The sequence below is a fragment of the Trachurus japonicus genome, unplaced genomic scaffold (assembly GCF_045865225.1).
Source record: "Trachurus japonicus isolate A0001 unplaced genomic scaffold, Traja_1.0 AP030834.1".
NCBI classification, from domain to species: domain Eukaryota; kingdom Metazoa; phylum Chordata; class Actinopteri; order Carangiformes; family Carangidae; genus Trachurus; species Trachurus japonicus.
The window spans coordinates 56,955-74,923 of record NW_028220967.1 but is presented as its reverse complement, the minus strand read 5'-3'; the positions used below and the strand labels follow the sequence as shown (position 1 = coordinate 74,923).

The window sequence follows — 17,969 nt, the reverse complement described above, 5'->3', positions numbered from 1 at the left end:
CCAACCCCCACCTGCTGCATCTGTGAGTCTCTTCACTGCTCCTCTCTGTCCCCTCTCCGCCACACCTGCATGAGATCAGTAATTAAGGAGCCCTTGCTCCGCCTCCCACCAAGTCTCACCACAGTATGGTATGGTAGTACTGGTAATAAACTCTTCATGCTGATATACTTACCTCAATATGTTTCCTAACTGAGGAGCTTGTCTTCATGCAGCCAATAAGGTCCTCACACAGGAGGTTTCTGCCTCTCTCGGCTTCTTTAAGCACCTCGCTATCACTCAGCAAATAGTCCTCTTACTGGTGACACAGAAACAGAATGACCAGGCGGTGATGAAGACAGTATTTTCTCCACATTAAATAGTACAATCTTACAGACATTTACCTCTATGTCTTGCCCTGTTTTCTCACTCCAGGGGCCTGGAACCAACTGCTTAGCGAGATCACTGTTATAAAAAAAATATATCAGTATGACACAGTATGAGCAGTCAACAACTTGACAGCAATTGTAAACAAGTCAACTGAACATGACTGCCATCATCAAGCTAATCAAAATGGGCAAGTCAGGGGAACGTGACTGCCTTTAAAAATGAAACAATGTCGATAAACATGCGGAAATCTTTTCCTGAGATTTTACAACTGAAGGTACGGAGGATGAAGATAATTGGGAGTTTGTGTACTTTCTATATTCACGCCAAAAGACAGTAATAAATGTATATAAAACTCAGTTGTAAAATCACAGACATTAGTCAAGGGAACGTCTTTGACTAAATAAAAAGTACACTGCATCTTTTTTGCCTCAAGCAAGTGCGATAACCCTCATGTGCGAAGCCCTGTTTTTTCTTGTGATACAGAGAGTCAATGAACAGAATTTCTCTCTGCATTGGCTTCATAACCTGGAGAACAATAGGAATTACAGGTAGGTCAAATGTAGGATTACACTCAAAGTACCAAAATGTTGTCATTACAAAGCAATAAGCACAATTTGAGAGGTATATGAATGTTAGAATATGAGAAGGGGCTTTCAAAGAGCATATGGAGGGTGAGGCTAGGACTAAAAGAAGAAAAATAAGACACACATTACGGTGTACATACATTTCATAACCACATGAATTTACAGTTATCACAATACTTGAATCTCACAGCAAAGACAACACAAATGTGCCATAAAGGAGAGACAGTTGTGAGTGAGCCTGTGGAGGATAATTCTTGATAATACAATGAACAACTTCACAGATGGAAAGTAGCTATTAAGCTAAATCTGGTACAAAGCATCTTTTCTCATTTTGAGACTAATGTTATTTTGTACATTGTCCCTGATACAAATAAACTTATTAAACTAAAAACTAAAATATAAGGTTGAACACACAAAAGTGAACTTACACACAACATGAAATGTCCAGGAACCCAAAGAGGGATGACAATGGCATCCATGTGTTGTGAGTTTACCTAAACAAAAAGCACAGTTACATATTCATTTCTCTGTTGTCTTGTTGTACATGACGAAATATACTTACAGGCAAAATATGTAAAGGGCTTTGGCCATGCGGTTGTAGCCATGTTGGGGGTGCATACAGGTCAACAATATGAACTGATTTCCCCTGAACGAAAAAACATTCAAAATTAATACAAGAAATATGTGATCCAAAGGCAGGATTGACATACAATGAATAGGCACCTAGGAACAATGATAAACTGTCATAGAATGACTTAACTATTTAGACTAATGAGCAATGATAATTATTTTGTAATACATATTATTTGTCCATTTGGAAACTATACCTGTATCTGCAGGATCTCCTGCACAAGGCGCAGACAAGCATTTCCTATCTGTGAATATATGCACAGTAAGTACAGTTTAAAATATCACGGCTTATAATTCCAGAAATAACCACACAAAACCTCTAAATAGGTTAGTGTTCCACTTGGGCACATTTAAATGACACCAAAATTGATTCCTTAACATTCAGTTAGATTTCTGAAAAATTTAAATTTGATACCTCAGAATCCATGTCCTTTTGAAGGCCCAAGGACTTGAAATTTTTTCTTGTCAGGCAAATGTTGCCATCTTTGACAATTAGTTCATCTGCTGGTGCGTTGTCATGTAGAATATAGTCTAGCTATGACACATGAAAAAGATAAATTAGTATATTGTTCTTGCCTGTGGAGAATTTCTCAATACCAGCGGTACACTGATGAGTGTCCATTTTCCATCTCAACATGCCATCTATTATCTGTATTGTGTTGTTTACCAAAAGGTAGCCTCAGTAACATGTGGATGACATATCATTACTAGTTATTCCTAACTTGGCTCTAACATTTTTTTCTTCAAATGCAGATCTGTCCCCTTTGATTTCCAGTAGGCTGTATTGGTCCTGCATTGGTAGATACCTTTGATATACAGTTGTTTAACATACCAGTTGTTGTTGCCCTGGGTGGTTTCCAAGTGTCCAACAGGATCTACATGGTCTGAGACTGCAGGCCTGTGTTTCAGCCTCACAATGCAATCCACAGCCTACAACACAGTGTTCATCACCCACATAATTTATTTTACAATGCACAAAACACAGTGTTAAAACTATGTGGATTCAAAAAGCAACAACAAAGCAATACCTTGGTATTCCTGTGCCTTAGAGTTTGTAGCAGAGGAAGTGGCAGACACAGAGGATGGTCCAGTGGCACGGGCAGAGGAAACTACAGATGCAGAGGAACCAGGAGCTGCAGTCTCAGAGGATGGTCCAGTGGCACGGGCAGAGGAAACTACAGATGCAGAGGAACCAGGAGCTGCAGTCTCAGAGGATGGTCCAGTGGCACGGGCAGAGGAAACTACAGATGCAGAGGAACCAGCAGAGGAACCAGCAGCTGCAGTCTCAGAGGATGGTCCAGTGGCACGGGCAGAGGAAACTACAGATGCAGAGGAACCAGCAGAGGAACCAGCAGCTGCAGTCTCAGAGGATGGTCCAGGGGCAACGAAGGGAAGCGACATGCTGGTGGCTGAAGAGGCGGTGGTGGCTGTAGAGACAAAAGGGACCTTACTTTAAAACAAAATTATCAAAAGAAAAAAATATTTCACAATTAGAGATTATTAAATACACACCAAGAACGGCTTTTCCGTTGGTGCCAACAACAATATTCCCATTGAAAGTTTTCTTGAGTCCTTCAATGGCCAGCTTGTTCAATCTTTTGTTTCGGTGGTGTAGAATGTTTCGCATTAGAAAGACATGGCTCGAGGGGGAAAGAGAATTCAGAAAATAATTGTTTTTGCGCATCCCGGAAAAAAGTTGCTCTACTACCTGGGAGTTGAGCCACCCACGTAGTTCAGGTACCACTCCTACACGTCTCAAGCTATCCTTTTCATCTTTTGTATTAAATTGATGGAATGTGTCATACAGACCGTAGTGGTCTGCAGAGCCTGTTTCGGGGTGGCCATTCAGATCAGGTGGGTCCTTCCTCTGCAGCAACCATGGCAAACTGATCTGTAGTTTCCCTGTCTTGGCATTGGCAATGTTCTCAGTAGTACTTGGTGCCAGTCAACCTTCACTGTTATAAAAAAAATATATCAGTATGACACAGTATGAGCAGTCAACAACTTGACAGCAATTGTAAACAAGTCAACTGAACATGACTGCCATCATCAAGCTAATCAAAATGGGCAAGTCAGGGGAACGTGACTGCCTTTAAAAATGAAACAATGTCGATAAACATGCGGAAATCTTTTCCTGAGATTTTACAACTGAAGGTACGGAGGATGAAGATAATTGGGAGTTTGTGTACTTTCTATATTCACGCCAAAAGACAGTAATAAATGTATATAAAACTCAGTTGTAAAATCACAGACATTAGTCAAGGGAACGTCTTTGACTAAATAAAAAGTACACTGCATCTTTTTTGCCTCAAGCAAGTGCGATAACCCTCATGTGCGAAGCCCTGTTTGCCTTCATTTGGCCTGAAGGGCAGTGTCTCTGGTTCTCGTAGATTGGTGTGACTCACCAATCCCCGAGCAAAGTCATAGATGATAACATTTGGAAAATGCTTGAATGAAAGTAGCATGTCCGCATAGTCCCTCGGGCTTTCAGCTCTGATATTGAATTTTACAGAGTTAACTATTCCACAAGGGCACGTGATGACTGCCCATCCACCTTCAAATAAAAAATAAAAACATGGACATGTTTAGTATTCATAAACATTAAATATTTTTCAGTGCACACATACATGATGCAACAGTATATATATTTAGTGTTTTACCTGATGCGCCCCAAACTTTTTCGAACACTTTATCATAGGTGCTCCTGGTTTTCATTTCATCCCTCAAACGCAGGAGGAGGTCCATCTTGGATCCCTTTGAGTCAACACCACACTCACGAACAAGTTTCCTCATAGTATCAACCTACGTGAACAGTCACAAAAGCTGTAATTAAAAAACTATTTTTCAAATATTCTCAATGATTAAAAATGTGTGTATGGCTATCATATGTAACAAAAATGTTATGTTATAAATCACCTTAAGTGGAAGGTAAGTTTGCTTGGTTTAGTTGATTTTATGTTTACTGTATGCATTTATAGTGTCAGTTTCTTTCCGGCGCCCATTTTAACCGATTGTGTCGTCCGCGCTGCGGCGTGCACCTTCACGGCCCCGGTGTCTGGTCTATTTGCTGTAATGAGTAGCTATGAGGACTGTTGTGGTAAACGGGGATGTGAGTGGTAGCCGCGGATGCTAGCCGCCACCGCTAGTTAGCATCGGGCTAGCGGAAGTTAGCATCGTGCTAGCGGAAATTAGCATCGGGCTAGCGGAAGTTAGCATCCACTGCTTGCACTCACTAGCATCCAGGACAGCTAACAGTGCTAACAGCCCTCCTATACTCTGCTGTACGGAGCTCCTCCTGGGCTCTGTCATACACACAAGCTGCCACTAGCTACTCTTCCTGGGTTCTGTTTCACAGTCAGGATGGTGTTTGTGCAGTTTCCAGCAGAGTTTTGCATGTATAAAAAAAAAAAACTGTAACACTACGTATTTTTCATCCACTTAACAATTATGCACTACTTTGTGTTGGTCTATCACATAAAATCCCAATAAAATACATTAAAGGGATAGTTCACCCTAGAATGATATTTCGCTCATTATCTACTCACCCTCATGTTGACTAAGGGCTGGAAGAAGTTTCAGAGTCCACCGTCCCTTCTCTGAGTTACAGGGGGTCTTGGCGTAGCAGTGCATGTCCATATAACGGTTGCAAAGGGACACCAGAGCTCTTCGTAAAAAAACACACACAAAAAAACAACCAAATACCTCCATGATGCTCGTATGTAATGTCCGTCTTGTGCTGAAGCCCCAAATTGCGTAATTGTCCCGAAAAAAATTAAATAAGTCTATATTTTAAGCTTGTTTGTAGCGGAAGCTTCTCGAAGCTCCTCTTCCTGGTCCGTCCAAATCTCGCGTGATTTGCGCCGGCGTCAGTGCGGTTACTGCGAATCACGCGAGATTTGGACGGACCAGGAAGAGGAGCTTCGAGAAGCTTCCGCTACAAACAAGCTTAAAATATAGACTTATTTAATTTTTTTCGGAACAATTACGCAATTTGGGGCTTCAGCACAAGACGGACATTACATACGAGCATCATGGAGGTATTTGGATGTTTTTTTGTGTGTGTTTTTTTACGAAGAGCTCTGGTGTCCCTTTGCAACCGTTATATGGACATGCACTGCTACGCCAAGACCCCCTGTAACTCAGAGAAGGGACGGTGGACTCTGAGACTTCTTCCAGCCCTTAGTCAACATGAGGGTGAGTAGATAATGAGCGAAATATCATTCTAGGGTGAACTATCCCTTTAAAGCTGTTGTTACATGACAAAATGTGTAAAGTAAAAGTTCAAGGTGTATGAATACTTTTGCAAAGCACTGTATCATTCACATTTATTTATTAAATGTTTTTTTTCCCCCCCAGCCACAGAGGACTTCATAAAGACACATGCTGGAGGAGAGGGATACACAGCAGTCACCCAGGACTGATTATCCATTGTGGAGAATCTTATCACAGTTTTGTATGCACTTTTGTACATGTCTTTTCTGTGTTAAGTATGCAGTAGTTGGTTCTGATTTGTAATTCTCCTCAAAACACATTGAGTTTATCACTTTAATTATTGTGTTATATTTGTTGTTGTGCCACAGACCCAAGCAAGGTGGGCTGTGTAACTTTATGTATTTATTAGTATTTTACCAGCAGTATTGATTTCAACAGATACAAATGACTTTATTAGAATGACATGTTTGTGCCAGTGATTAAGACAATAAAGATGGAAATAAATGAATGGGGATTGAATTGTGATTTATTATTTATTATTGGTAAACCTGTGTATAACTGTAGTCCCATATGTTTACAGGAGGTGGAGGATCTGTTTCCTGTTAATTTTCTTGTAGCTTCATCTGGCTCAGCAGCAGGTTTGAACTGGAAATGCATTACACCTTTGCATGCGTTTCCAGGTAATCTGCTGCTGAGAAAACCAAATGAAGCTATAGGAAAGTGAACTGGAACAGTCTGACACCTTCTGAAATGGGACTACAGTTATGCACAGAGCCTAGAAGCAGTATAAAAACGATGTCTAAAATTAGTTTAAATTTGATGCAAAAAAGACGTCGAAACGACCACATTTGGACGTCAAATAGCCCTCATGCGGCGGTCCTGTGGACGTTCAGTAGATGTCGGTTTAAATTTTGACGCAGAAAAGACGTCTATAATGACCACATTTGGACAACAAATAGCCCTTATATGGCGGTCCTGTGGACGTCAATACTGGACGTTCAGTAGACGTCGGAAAAAGACGTCGTCTGGAGTAACAGTCGGCACCTTCAGGGGACCAAAATTAGACGTGCAAAAATGACTTAGAAAAGACGTCGTTTGGACGTCTCTTTGCTCAGTGGGAAGTTCATTAGTTCACTTGACAGACGTTCCTCTGATATATCAATGTCAGCTTTTTCTCCAACGGACCTTTTGGTTGCAAGCTTGGCATACTCTGTATTGAGTAGGACTTTCCCAGCTCTCGTATGAGGCCCAATCCATGGTGCCCATTTATCATAGGAGGGAGACACTTTACAGGGGTTGTTTCGATTACCTTCATAGTCAAACAATGGATTTTGTGTTATAAACATGTGGCAAACACAACAGCACATGCAAGTATAAATGTGCATTATTTCAAGCTACAATAGACTGAGAGGAATTTATGAACACTTTTAACTGTACTGCAGAATACTCACTTCAGCTTGCCATTCTTGACTACAACTTACTTTTTAAAAACCCTCTGCAAACAATTTCTTTTTCAACAGAGTGCCAGAATGCCTCAACATCCACATGCCCATCGAACTCAGATGGGGGATCTTCAATGCTACTCACTGTAAGACAGGTGGTTAGACATGTTTCTTGAAATCAGTGTTGTGTTGATGTATTGGAAATGCCAAAAGAAATTTAAAAAAACTTACCTGGCATACTAAACACCCCCTTCTTATGCAAGTCCATAATAACAACAGGTGGATGGACCCCACAATTTACAAAAGAATAATTATAGTCTTGCGCTGTCAGTGCCTCAAAGTGCATGAAACCATGGAGAATGGAGTCATGATTTGGATATTTCTTGTTATTCGTTTGTTCGAGGGTGTCAAGAGCCCTCCCAACTGCAGTATGATTCTATGGAAATAATTAAAAGATAATTATGGTAGACAATTACACCTGAGAAAATTTAATATGACTGACTATAATAACTCAGTTGTGTATCCTTAGACCTTTTTCACAACAGCCATTTTGAATTGAGCTCGTAGGACAAACACAGGTGTTACCAATGATACTAATTAATGTTCTACGTTTCAAATTAGACAGCATATACAATAGGGTAGGTGCACAAGCTGTAGTACTTCCTGACAGGAAGATAGCATCTTTATTTCCTGTCCCATACTATTGGGTTAAGTGATTAATCAGGTTTGAACTAGTTGTGCCCATGAGATGCCGCACACCTGATCATTAACTGAACCTTTCCTGTTTCATGCCCATCTTCTCCCTCTCCTCATCTGTAAACGTTCTTTTAACCTTTCATAATTTAGAGAATTTCTATTGGTAACACCTCTAATTAGGGCCGCGGGCAATCGCACCGGGCACTACTGTTATTGTGTGGATTTTTTCTTATTAGGGCCGCGGGCAATCGCACCGGGCACTGGTCCCAACAGCTATGAAATAGCTGCAGGGACCAGTGCCCGGGCGGGATTTTTTCCTAGTTAGTGTAGTCACACTATTGTTCTTCTGTTTGGCCATTTTCTTCCGCCTTTTTACGGTCTTCTTCTAGTCCTTCATACTTTGTGCTATTTCAACAATTCATATATCAAAACGTGCAGCTTTTTTTGAACTTTATCGGCATTACTTTTCTCTTTTTAACTATTTATACTTTTTCAAATATTTAACTTTTTCTGATTTTTTTCAGCTTTATAATGGGTGTGTATTGCGTCTAACGAGCAGACCTAGAGTGGTGTCAGAGTGGATAGAGGCAAAAAAACATTCTAGAGTTTTTCTGGCTAAACTGTCAGCACGGCCACAAATTAAACTCTAGACAAATTATTTTCTCCAGTTTTGTAGCCACACTTGTCTTCTGGCTAAAATTCTGGTCAAAAATGCAAAGAGACTTAGATAATAATTTAAAATATTTTTTAAATGCAGCCAGGGAGCTCTCTGCTCTCATTCAGCCCAATGCATTTTTTTTTACATCAGCAGGAGAAGGAGCTCAACTTTGTAACTTGCTGTTAAGTGCTTTTTAATTCATTTTAATTCACCAAAAAATAGTCACAGGTCACAAAAAAGTCCTCTCCTTACTTGGTGTGGCTAATCTATACTCATTTCTTTTTATTTCAAGCATCATTGAAAAATCTCACATTCATCAAAGTCTCAACCTCTCTTCTTCACAACAACACTGTAGTGTAGGGGTTAGGGTGGCTGCTTGCCAACCCTAAGGTCACTGGTTCGAATCCAAGGGAAGAACTCTTGTTATGTTATGTTGAATTCTGCTCTCCTCCCCCGCCTTCAATTGGTTACAGGTGTTTGTTATCTCCTTGATTACTCATACCAGTTTGCAGCACATCATCACATTACAATGAATGACAACAGTCTTGAAAGCAGTGTGCTCTCTGTAGCCGAGTGGCAGAGTAAAGGTTTAGGCCCAATCCCATTTCACCCCTTGGCCCTACCACTTACCCCTACCCCTCCGTTTTGCGCGTTCACGTGTAGGGGTAGGGGTGTCCCAATTCCGTAAGGACAGAGGGGTAGGGGGAAGTGGTAGGGCTACATACCCCTCCAAACTGAGATTTTTCAGAGGCACACTCCAAACGGAGGGGTATGAAAAGTTTCCCAGAATGCATCTTGCGGCAGCCGGCAGCGGTGGCTGTAAAACGAAAAGTTGTTTTATTTCTTGCTGTAGCGCTGTTATTACGTCACTTTCTTAAGTTTTAATATTTTTTCTTGCGAGAAAGTAACTGTTTAGGTCCCAAATGTGTGGTTAGTTTATCCAAATGACGGCTGGTTAGAAGTTTGCTGCGACGATTTTTCGGAGAAGTGAAGCTCCAGGAGGAGCGGCTCCTCACAGAGACAGCAGCCGGTCTGCAGAGCTGCTCCGCCGGCCAAATTACGTCCTCGTCCCGGTCCCGCCGGGAGAGAAGGCGGTCGTTAATTAACTTATCCGCGGGTTTTTAGAGGTTTACCACCAGCATGTTACATTCTTTTTAGCATTTAAATGTTGGTCTCATTGATGAAATCTGACAATTGTGGCAGTAGCATTAGTTATTTGGATGAAAAGTGAAGCTTCATGTATCAGACAGAGGAGCAGGCAGCTGCCTCTGGGCTCTGTGTACAGAAATCACCACATTTACATCAGTAAATAAATGTTTTACAATGAACCGATCAGTCTGCATTAAGTTTTATCTTATTTTATTAAGTTATATGGTACACGCTATTTGATTTCTGGCAAAAGCTCGCCGCATCAGCTTACGTAAAAGCCAGTGAGACTACGTGATGACGTATGTGACTGTTGAAGGGGTGTCCCAATTCGGAGGGGTTGACTTTCTACCCCTACCCCTTGTAGCTCCGTTTCAAGGGGCGAGGGGCAAGGGGTAGGGGAAGGGGTAGGGGTAAAAAAGAGAAATGGGGTAAAAAAGAGAAATGGGATTGGGCCTTAGTGATCATATGGTCATGGGTTCGATTCCTGCCTCAGTCATTTCACATCATTGCTTGACTTTTGATTCCAATTATTCAGCTGTCATTGGACAGTCTTTGATTCCTCATAGTATAAAGCTCATTGTAACTCAGGTTCTCTGTGGCCATATGGTTAGTGTGTTAGGTGTTGTGCTATTTCAACAATTCATATATCAAAACGTGCAGCTTTTTTTGAACTTTATCGGCTTTTCTCTTTTTAACTATTTAACTTTTTCTGCAAATTAAACTCTAGACAAATTATTTTCTCCAGTTTTGTAGCCACACTTGTCTTCTGGCTAAAATTCTGGTCAAAAATGCAAAGAGACTTAGATAATAATTTTAAATATTTTTTAAATGCAGCCAGGGAGCTCTCTGCTCTCATTCAGCCCAATGCTGAGAGTTCTCCACAACTCTGTCTGTAGTCCAGTTGGTAAGGTGGCCGCTTGCCAACCCCAAGGTCACTAGTTCGAATCCAGGCTGAGCAATCTTGTTATGTGATGTTGAATTCTGCTCCCCTCCCCCACCCTCAATTGGTTACAGGTGTTCGTTAAGAGACGCATTAATTGCTTCTGCCACCGTTTGCAGCACATCATCACATTACAATGGCAACATGCCTATGTCTGTGCTCTCTGTGGCGAAGTGGCAGAGTAAAGGTTTATTGATCATGAGGTCATGGGTTTGATTCCTTACTTTTTTTTTTAAGCAGAAGCCAGTGATCCTCTTATCAAAGGTTTTCTTTACCCCTCACATACTGTCTCTGTCTGTAGCCTAGTGGTTAGCTTGCTGGTCTGGAGACCTGAAGGTTGCTGGTTCAAATCTTGCCTCAACAACAATTATAGTGAATTATTTTCCCAGTTGTCCTCTGTTGACTTCTGATAACTTGCTTCATGTTGAAACTGCTGCTCTCAGCCTGAAATTCACAGAAATTTTCATTCTAAGTCATTCAAGCTTGACTCTCAAGCTTTCTTGATGTTGACAGTGTGCAGATCATTAACTCATTGAGTGCCGCGCTCCTTTCCAAAGTTTTAGTCAAGTGTACCGGCAAATTAGACCATATTTGACTTTTTATTTTAGAGCCATAGTGTATTCTATATTATTGCCACCAACACATACTGTAGCTCATTTGAAAGGTTTAACTTTATCCTTCAAATGGCCACAAACCGTTTGTTTCTACGTGCCTCCGTTCCTGAGAAAAGTCAAGCTAAACATGGCTGGGTTTCACCAAAATCCCTCCTTTTTTTCTAGAAAAGGAGATAGAGCGTCTTTTATGAAAGGTGCGCTGTTTGTGTCTGTCGCTCTTCAGACACTCGCATTTCTGGATCAAAGGGCTCGTATAAGATAAATATACACAACAATTGTTGTTCTATTCACAAAACCACCATCGGGGGCGGGGGGGGCGCCACTAAACAGCAATAACACAGACGCACCGTGCCGTGTCACAGCCTCTCGCCGCGGAACGTGAGGCTCTGCCGGCCACAGCGGCTCGCGAACACCGGTCCCGCCGGTGGTCGCGGTCCGTCTGTGGTACGGGTCGGTGGTGCCGGTCTGCTTTGGTCCAGAGACCATCAGATTTTACCGCGGGAGGACTTTGGGGAGGACACGGTGTTGCTCCAGATGAAGACCGGGCGGGACAGTCGGCTGAGAGCTTCCTGGTTCAGCTCCCAGCTGCTGCAGCCTCGCGGGTGAGAGCGGAGCAGCAGCGGAGCAGCTGCTGCATCCACATGCAGACCTCCGTTTGCAGAAGCTGAGTTATGATAAAAACTTCCAGATCATGAGCTGTCATGTGACTTTGATCGTCATCTATTTCAGTTCTCCTCGTCGTAGAGTCCCCAAATTTACATATAATGTGTATTAAAGTGTCTATTTTCATAATTTAAAAAAAAAGCAAAAAACGAAAAATTTCGTTTTTGGCACTCAACGCATGGGAACGAAAAACGAGAAATTACGTGGTTGGCACTCAATGAGTTAACAGACAACAGTCTCTGCAACTGTGTGTGCACTGTGGCCTAGAGGCAGAGTGGAAGTCTAATGACCATGAGGTTGTGGGTTCGATTCTGACCTTGGTCAAACATTTGTATGGTGCTGCTTGCACTATTTGCTAATTCTGCAACAGCGTTCAGTTGCTATCAGCAGTCACACCATTTCCATTCTTGGAAATGCTTTTTCTAGTTTTCTTTCTTCATCTTCCGGCCTGATTTCGGTTCGCTACTAGTCATATTATATATCAAAACGTGCGTCTTGATCGGGATCGGTGTGCTATTACTTTTCTTAACAGTTTACGAATTTTTCGCGACGTAAGTCGCGAAAAACTGCGCAAAATTTTGCATTGAAGTCTATGGGACGGACGGGAAAAAAAGAGCGAAAAAGACCAATCATTGGAGTTTAACAAACGTCTACTGCTCAGGCATACTTTCACCTAGAGACTCCATTTAAACTTTAAACAGTAGACACAAGTCTTGTGTATTGTCGTATTACTCCACGTTTTGATAGGTCATATAGTTTTTGATCAATCCCTGATCAATGACCATGATCATTTTTGGAGAAATTATGAGATTATAATGGTTGTGTATTGCATGGAATGTTCGTGTCAGAGTGGGTGACATCATCGGTTAGAGTGGGTGAGATGCCAGAAAAACTCCAGATTTTTTCTCTATCCAAACTCCAAACGGCCACAATTCACACTCTACATATATAATTTCGGCCATGGTTGTAGACGAGCTCATCCTTGATCTCTTAACCTGTTCACGCAGGCCCCCTAGTGGTTGGGACGCCGGCGTCCCAAATCAATAACACATGAACGGCGTCCTTAATATAACGAAAAGTAGGCATGCTGTAATTAAAACTCCACCACAGACCTTTTAAGGACACTTTCGGCAACATGTAGGAAAAAAAATGAAGTTTCTAGGTGCTACGGTTTTTTCACAGTCACTGAAAAAGTCTCAAACAATATCAGACTACGGCAGCCCACAAGCGACGTCACGTCAACAACGAAGGTGATTTAAACATATATGTACCATCTGTACACCTCTTCTTTCACCACCAAAAAATCGTATACTGTCATATAAACAAAAGCAAAGCACAAAAATGCAGTTTTTACCCCATTAAAGGTTTAAACAAGCCTGCTCACTCAACACAAACAAACCCGGAAGTCATTTTCGAGTGCCGAAAAAGACGGACATTTGTGAATCATAGACCCACTAAAACACTGAATAAAATTACAAGCTTACCCTCTTGTTAAAGCTGAAGATGTGCTCGAAAATAATCCATTGATCGATTTTATCCATCGTGACCAGATAATCCACAGCGTGTTACGTAACTCCGCAGTTCTATTACTACTCGCATTCTCCGTCAGACTGCGCACCCGCTTTGCGCATCTCTCGTCGCCTGTCAATCAAAGTCACGGGGGTGAAAACTTTTTGGTCCAATAGCAGAGACTCTAAGGTGTGACCTGATATATAATGATCCCTGATTGGGCAAAGCTTAAGCCTGCACCCAGCTGGTTCCTGTGGTTCCCTCTCCCCCTAGTGTCAACAAGTAAGCAATACAAGTCTCCACAAAAAGTGAGTTTTTACTGCCCCAAGTTTAATTAAAATAATAATAAAAGACAAATGAACTATTTCAAATGTCCTTGTTAATTTAAGCCATCACTGATGGTTGTGGGATGTTTACTTCTGGAGTTATAAAGGAAAACTAGAAAATTTCCTCTCGGGAAATTTTGAATGGGCCGCGGGGCTACTGCCGATTTTGCCATCTCTGTCAACATGGGAATCAAACCCACGATCTTAAGCGCAAGACAGAGCTGATCAGACAGACACATGATCATCTTTCTATAAGCACTGATATGGAGGAGCTGTAACCACAATAGGTTAACTGTGTGTGTGTGTGTGTGTGTTTGTGTGTGTGTGTGTGTGTGTGTGTGTGTGTGTGTGTGACACCAACAAGGTTTAACTTTAAAACCAGATTAAATCATGGTTTAAGTTTAAATTCTGTTGCACGTTAACTGTGTTTTAATCACATGAAGGTGTGTGTGTGTTTGTGTGTGTGTGTGTGACTGTAATCACATGAAGCTGGCTCTAGAGTCTGTGTGTGTGTGTGTGTGACTGACTTGTCACATAGTTAGTTAGTAGCTGCATCCTGTGTCAGTCTGATTTAGCTGTGTCTGTGTTTTTAAACATTTAAACGAGCGCCAGGTGGATTGTTTATGAAGTTAACGAGCTCTGGCCTGAGGATCAAAGAGGTTACCACGGCGATAGGGGCCCCCGCAGGCTGAGACAGACAGAAACGTGGAGAAAAAGAGCCATTTTCTGCCTCTAAACCGGTCTCACATTTAGGCTTAGCATGACAAAACGGTAACTCCTATCAGAACAAAACACAGATCAACGTTGCTCTAAGGACTTACTGAAAATTTCGGTACGATTTGGTGTTTCTACAGTAAATATTTTGGCGACGCTGGCAGTTTTAAAACATCAGGCCGTTCTGCTCCTCTCAGAAAATATTTGTATTGGACTCAATGAGGAGCAGAGACAGACGTGGCCGCACTCAGAGGCTGATTCTGTCAATTCTGTAAGTCTCTCTGATATTTTGAGCACATGACATGAGAGATAACAAGTTTGTCTTACAAATTCTGAAAAAATTATGTCTGTAGAGTGTAAATTGTGGCCGTGCTGACAGTTTATCCAGAAAAAATACAGAATGTTTCTTCACTCTCTCCCACTCTAACCGATGATGTCACGCACTCTGACACGAACATTCCATGCAATACACACCCATTATAAACTCATAATTTCTCCAAAAATGATCATGGTCATTGATCAGGGATTGATCAAAAACTATATGACCTATCAAAACGTGGAGTAATACGACAATACACAAGACTTGTGTCTACTGTTTAAAGTTTAAATGAAGTCTCTAGGTGAAAGTATGCCTGAGCAGTAGACGTTTGTTAAACTCCAATGATTGGTCTTTTTCGCTCTTTTTTTTCCGCCCGTCCCATTGACTTACATGCAAAATTTTTGCGCAGTTTTTCGCGACTACGTCGCGAAAAATTCGTAAACTGTTGAGAAAAGTAATAGCACACCGATCCCGATCAAGACGCACGTTTTGATATATAATATGTCCTGCAACTCTTCGAGTTGCAGGACTAGTAGCGAATCGAAAAAGCGTCCGGAAGATGAAAAATAACTAGAAAAAGCATTTCCAAGAATGGAAATGGTGTGACTGCTGATAGCAACTGAACGCTGTTGCAGAATTAGCAAATAGTGCAAGCAGTGATCACCATACAAATGTTTGACCAAGGTCGGAATTGAACCCACAACCTCATGGTCATTAGACTTCCACTCTGCCTCTAGGCCACGGTGCACACACAGTTGCAGAGACTGTTGTCTGTTAATGATCTGCACACTGTCAACATCAAGAAAGCTTGAGAGTCAAGCTTGAATGACTTAGAATGAAAATTTCTGTGAATTTCAGGCTGAGAGCAGCAGTTTCAACATGAAGCAAGTTATCAGAAGTCAACAGAGGACAACTGGGAAAATAATTCACTATAATTGTTGTTGAGGCAAGAATTGAACCAGCAACCTTCAGGTCTTCAGACCAGCAAGCTAACCACTAGGCTACAGACAGAGACAGTATGTGAGGGGTAAAGAAAACCTTTGATAAGAGGATCACTGGCTTCTGCTTAAAAAAAAAAGTAAGGAATTGAACCCATGACCTCATGATCAATAAACCTTTACTCTGCCACTTCGCCACAGAGAGCACAGACATAAGCATGTTTCAGACAGAGTTGTGGAGAATTCTCAGCATTGGGCTGAATGAGAGCAGAGAGCTCCCTGGCTGCATTTAAAAAATATTTAAAATTATTATCTAAGTCTCTTTGCATTTTTGACCAGAATTTTAGCCAGAAGACAAGTGTGGCTACAAAACTGGAGAAAATAATTTGTCTAGAGTTTAATTTGCAGAAAAAGTTAAATATTTTAAAAAGTATAAATAGTTAAAAAGAGAAAAGTAACGCCGATAAAGTTCAAAAAAAGCTGCACGTTTTGATATATGAATTGTTGAAATAGCACAACACCTAACACACTAACCATATGGCCACAGAGAACCTGAGTTACAATGAGCTTTATACTATGAGGAATCAAAGACTGTCCAATGACAGCTGAATAATTGGAATCAAAAGTCAAGCAATGATGTGAAATGACTGAGGCAGGAATCGAACCCGTGACCATATGATCACTAAACCTTTACTCTGCCACTCGGCTACAGAGAGCACACTGCTTTCAAGACTGTTGTCATTCATTGTAATGTGATGATGTGCTGCAAACTGGTATGAGTAATCAAGGAGATAACAAACACCTGTAACCAATTGAAGGCGGGGGAGGAGAGCAGAATTCAACATAACATAACAAGAGTTCTTCCCTTGGATTCGAACCAGTGACCTTGGGGTTGGCAAGCGGCCACCCTAACCCCTACACTACAGTGGAGTTGTGAAGAAGAGAGGTTGAGACTTTGATGAATGTGAGATTTTTCAATGATGCTTAAAATAAAAAGAAATGAGTATAGATTAGCCACACCAAGTAAGGAGAGGACTTTTTTGTGACCTGTGACTATTTTTTGGTGAATTAAAATGAATTAAAAAGCACTTAACAGCAAGTTACAAAGTTGAGCTCCTTCTCCTGCTGATGTGAAAAAAATGCATTGGGCTGAATGAGAGCAGAGAGCTCCCTGGCTGCATTTAAAAAATATTTTAAATTATTATCTAAGTCTCTTTGCATTTTTGACCAGAATTTTAGCCAGAAGACAAGTGTGGCTACAAAACTGGAGAAAATAATTTGTCTAGAGTTTAATTTGTGGCCGTGCTGACAGTTTAGCCAGAAAAACTCTAGAATGTTTTTTTGCCTCTATCCACTCTGACACCACTCTTGCTCTGCTCGTTAGACGCAATACACACCCATTATAAAGCTGAAAAAAATCAGAAAAAGTTAAATATTTGAAAAAGTATAAATAGTTAAAAAGAGAAAAGTAATGCCGATAAAGTTCAAAAAAAGCTGCACGTTTTGATATATGAATTGTTGAAATAGCACAAAGTATGAAGGACTAGAAGAAGACCGTAAAAAGGCGGAAGAAAATGGCCAAACAGAAGAACAATAGTGTGACTGCTTCAGCAGTCACACTAATTAAAAAGCACTTAACAGCAAGTTACAAAGTTGAGCTCCTTCTCCTGCTGATGTGAAAAAAATGCATTGAGCTTAATGAGAGCAGAGAGCTCCCTGGCTGCATTTAAAAAATATTTAAAACTAGAAAAAGCATTTCCAAGAATGGAAATGGTGTGACTGCTGATAGCAACTGAACGCTGTTGCAGAATTAGCAAATAGTGCAAGCAGTGATCACCATACAAATGTTTGCCCAAAGTCGGAATCAAACCCACAACCTCATGGTCATTAGACTTCCACTCTGCCTCTAGGCCACGGTGCACACACAGTTAACATCAAGAAAGCTTGAGAGTCAAGCTTGAATGACTTAGAATGAAAATTTCTGTGAATTTCAGGCTGAGAGCAGCAGTTTCAACATGAAGCAAGTTATCAGAAGTCAACAGAGGACGACTGGGAAAATAATTCACTATAATTGTTGTTGAGGCAAGATTTGAACCAGCAACCTTCAGGTCTCCAGACCAGCAAGCTAACCACTAGGCTACAGACAGAGACAGTATGTGAGGGGTAAAGAAAACCTTTGATAAGAGGATCACTGGCTTCTGCTTAAAAA

At 41.2% G+C, this 17,969-nt stretch overlaps 1 protein-coding gene across 2 annotated transcripts; it reads right to left on the bottom strand.

The window, feature by feature from the left end:
- Positions 1–379: 379 nt before the first annotated feature.
- LOC146959948 (uncharacterized) lies at positions 380–3,529 on the bottom strand. Of its 2 annotated transcripts, XM_085772760.1 has the most exons (8): positions 3,093–3,529; positions 2,609–3,007; positions 2,413–2,510; positions 1,996–2,115; positions 1,778–1,825; positions 1,513–1,596; positions 1,379–1,444; positions 380–441 (listed from the first exon to the last, which is right to left on the bottom strand). In XM_085772760.1, the coding sequence occupies exons 1-8, from the start codon at positions 3,262–3,264 to the stop codon at positions 439–441; spliced, it is 990 nt and encodes a 329-aa protein (XP_085628886.1). In that variant the 5' UTR covers positions 3,265–3,529; the 3' UTR covers positions 380–438. The 2 variants fall into 2 exon arrangements, with proteins under 2 accessions (XP_085628886.1, XP_085628885.1); XM_085772759.1 differs by lacking the exon at positions 380–441 and having other exon boundaries at positions 1,024–1,444.
- Positions 3,530–17,969: the final 14,440 nt, after the last annotated feature.

What these genes read in the sequence shown, in the direction of transcription:
- LOC146959948 (XM_085772759.1), bottom strand. Translation starts at nt 3,264, where the DNA reads ATGCGCAAAAACAATTATTTTCTGAATTCTCTTTCCCCCTCGAGCCAT. An exon ending in ACCCAGGGCAACAACAACTG is followed by an intron (nt 2,116 to 2,412) that starts GTATGTTAAACA and finishes CATGTGTCATAG; the next exon opens with CTAGACTATATTCTACATGA. An exon ending in GCCCTTTACATATTTTGCCT is followed by an intron (nt 1,445 to 1,512) that starts GTAAGTATATTT and finishes CTTTTTGTTTAG; the next exon opens with GTAAACTCACAACACATGGA.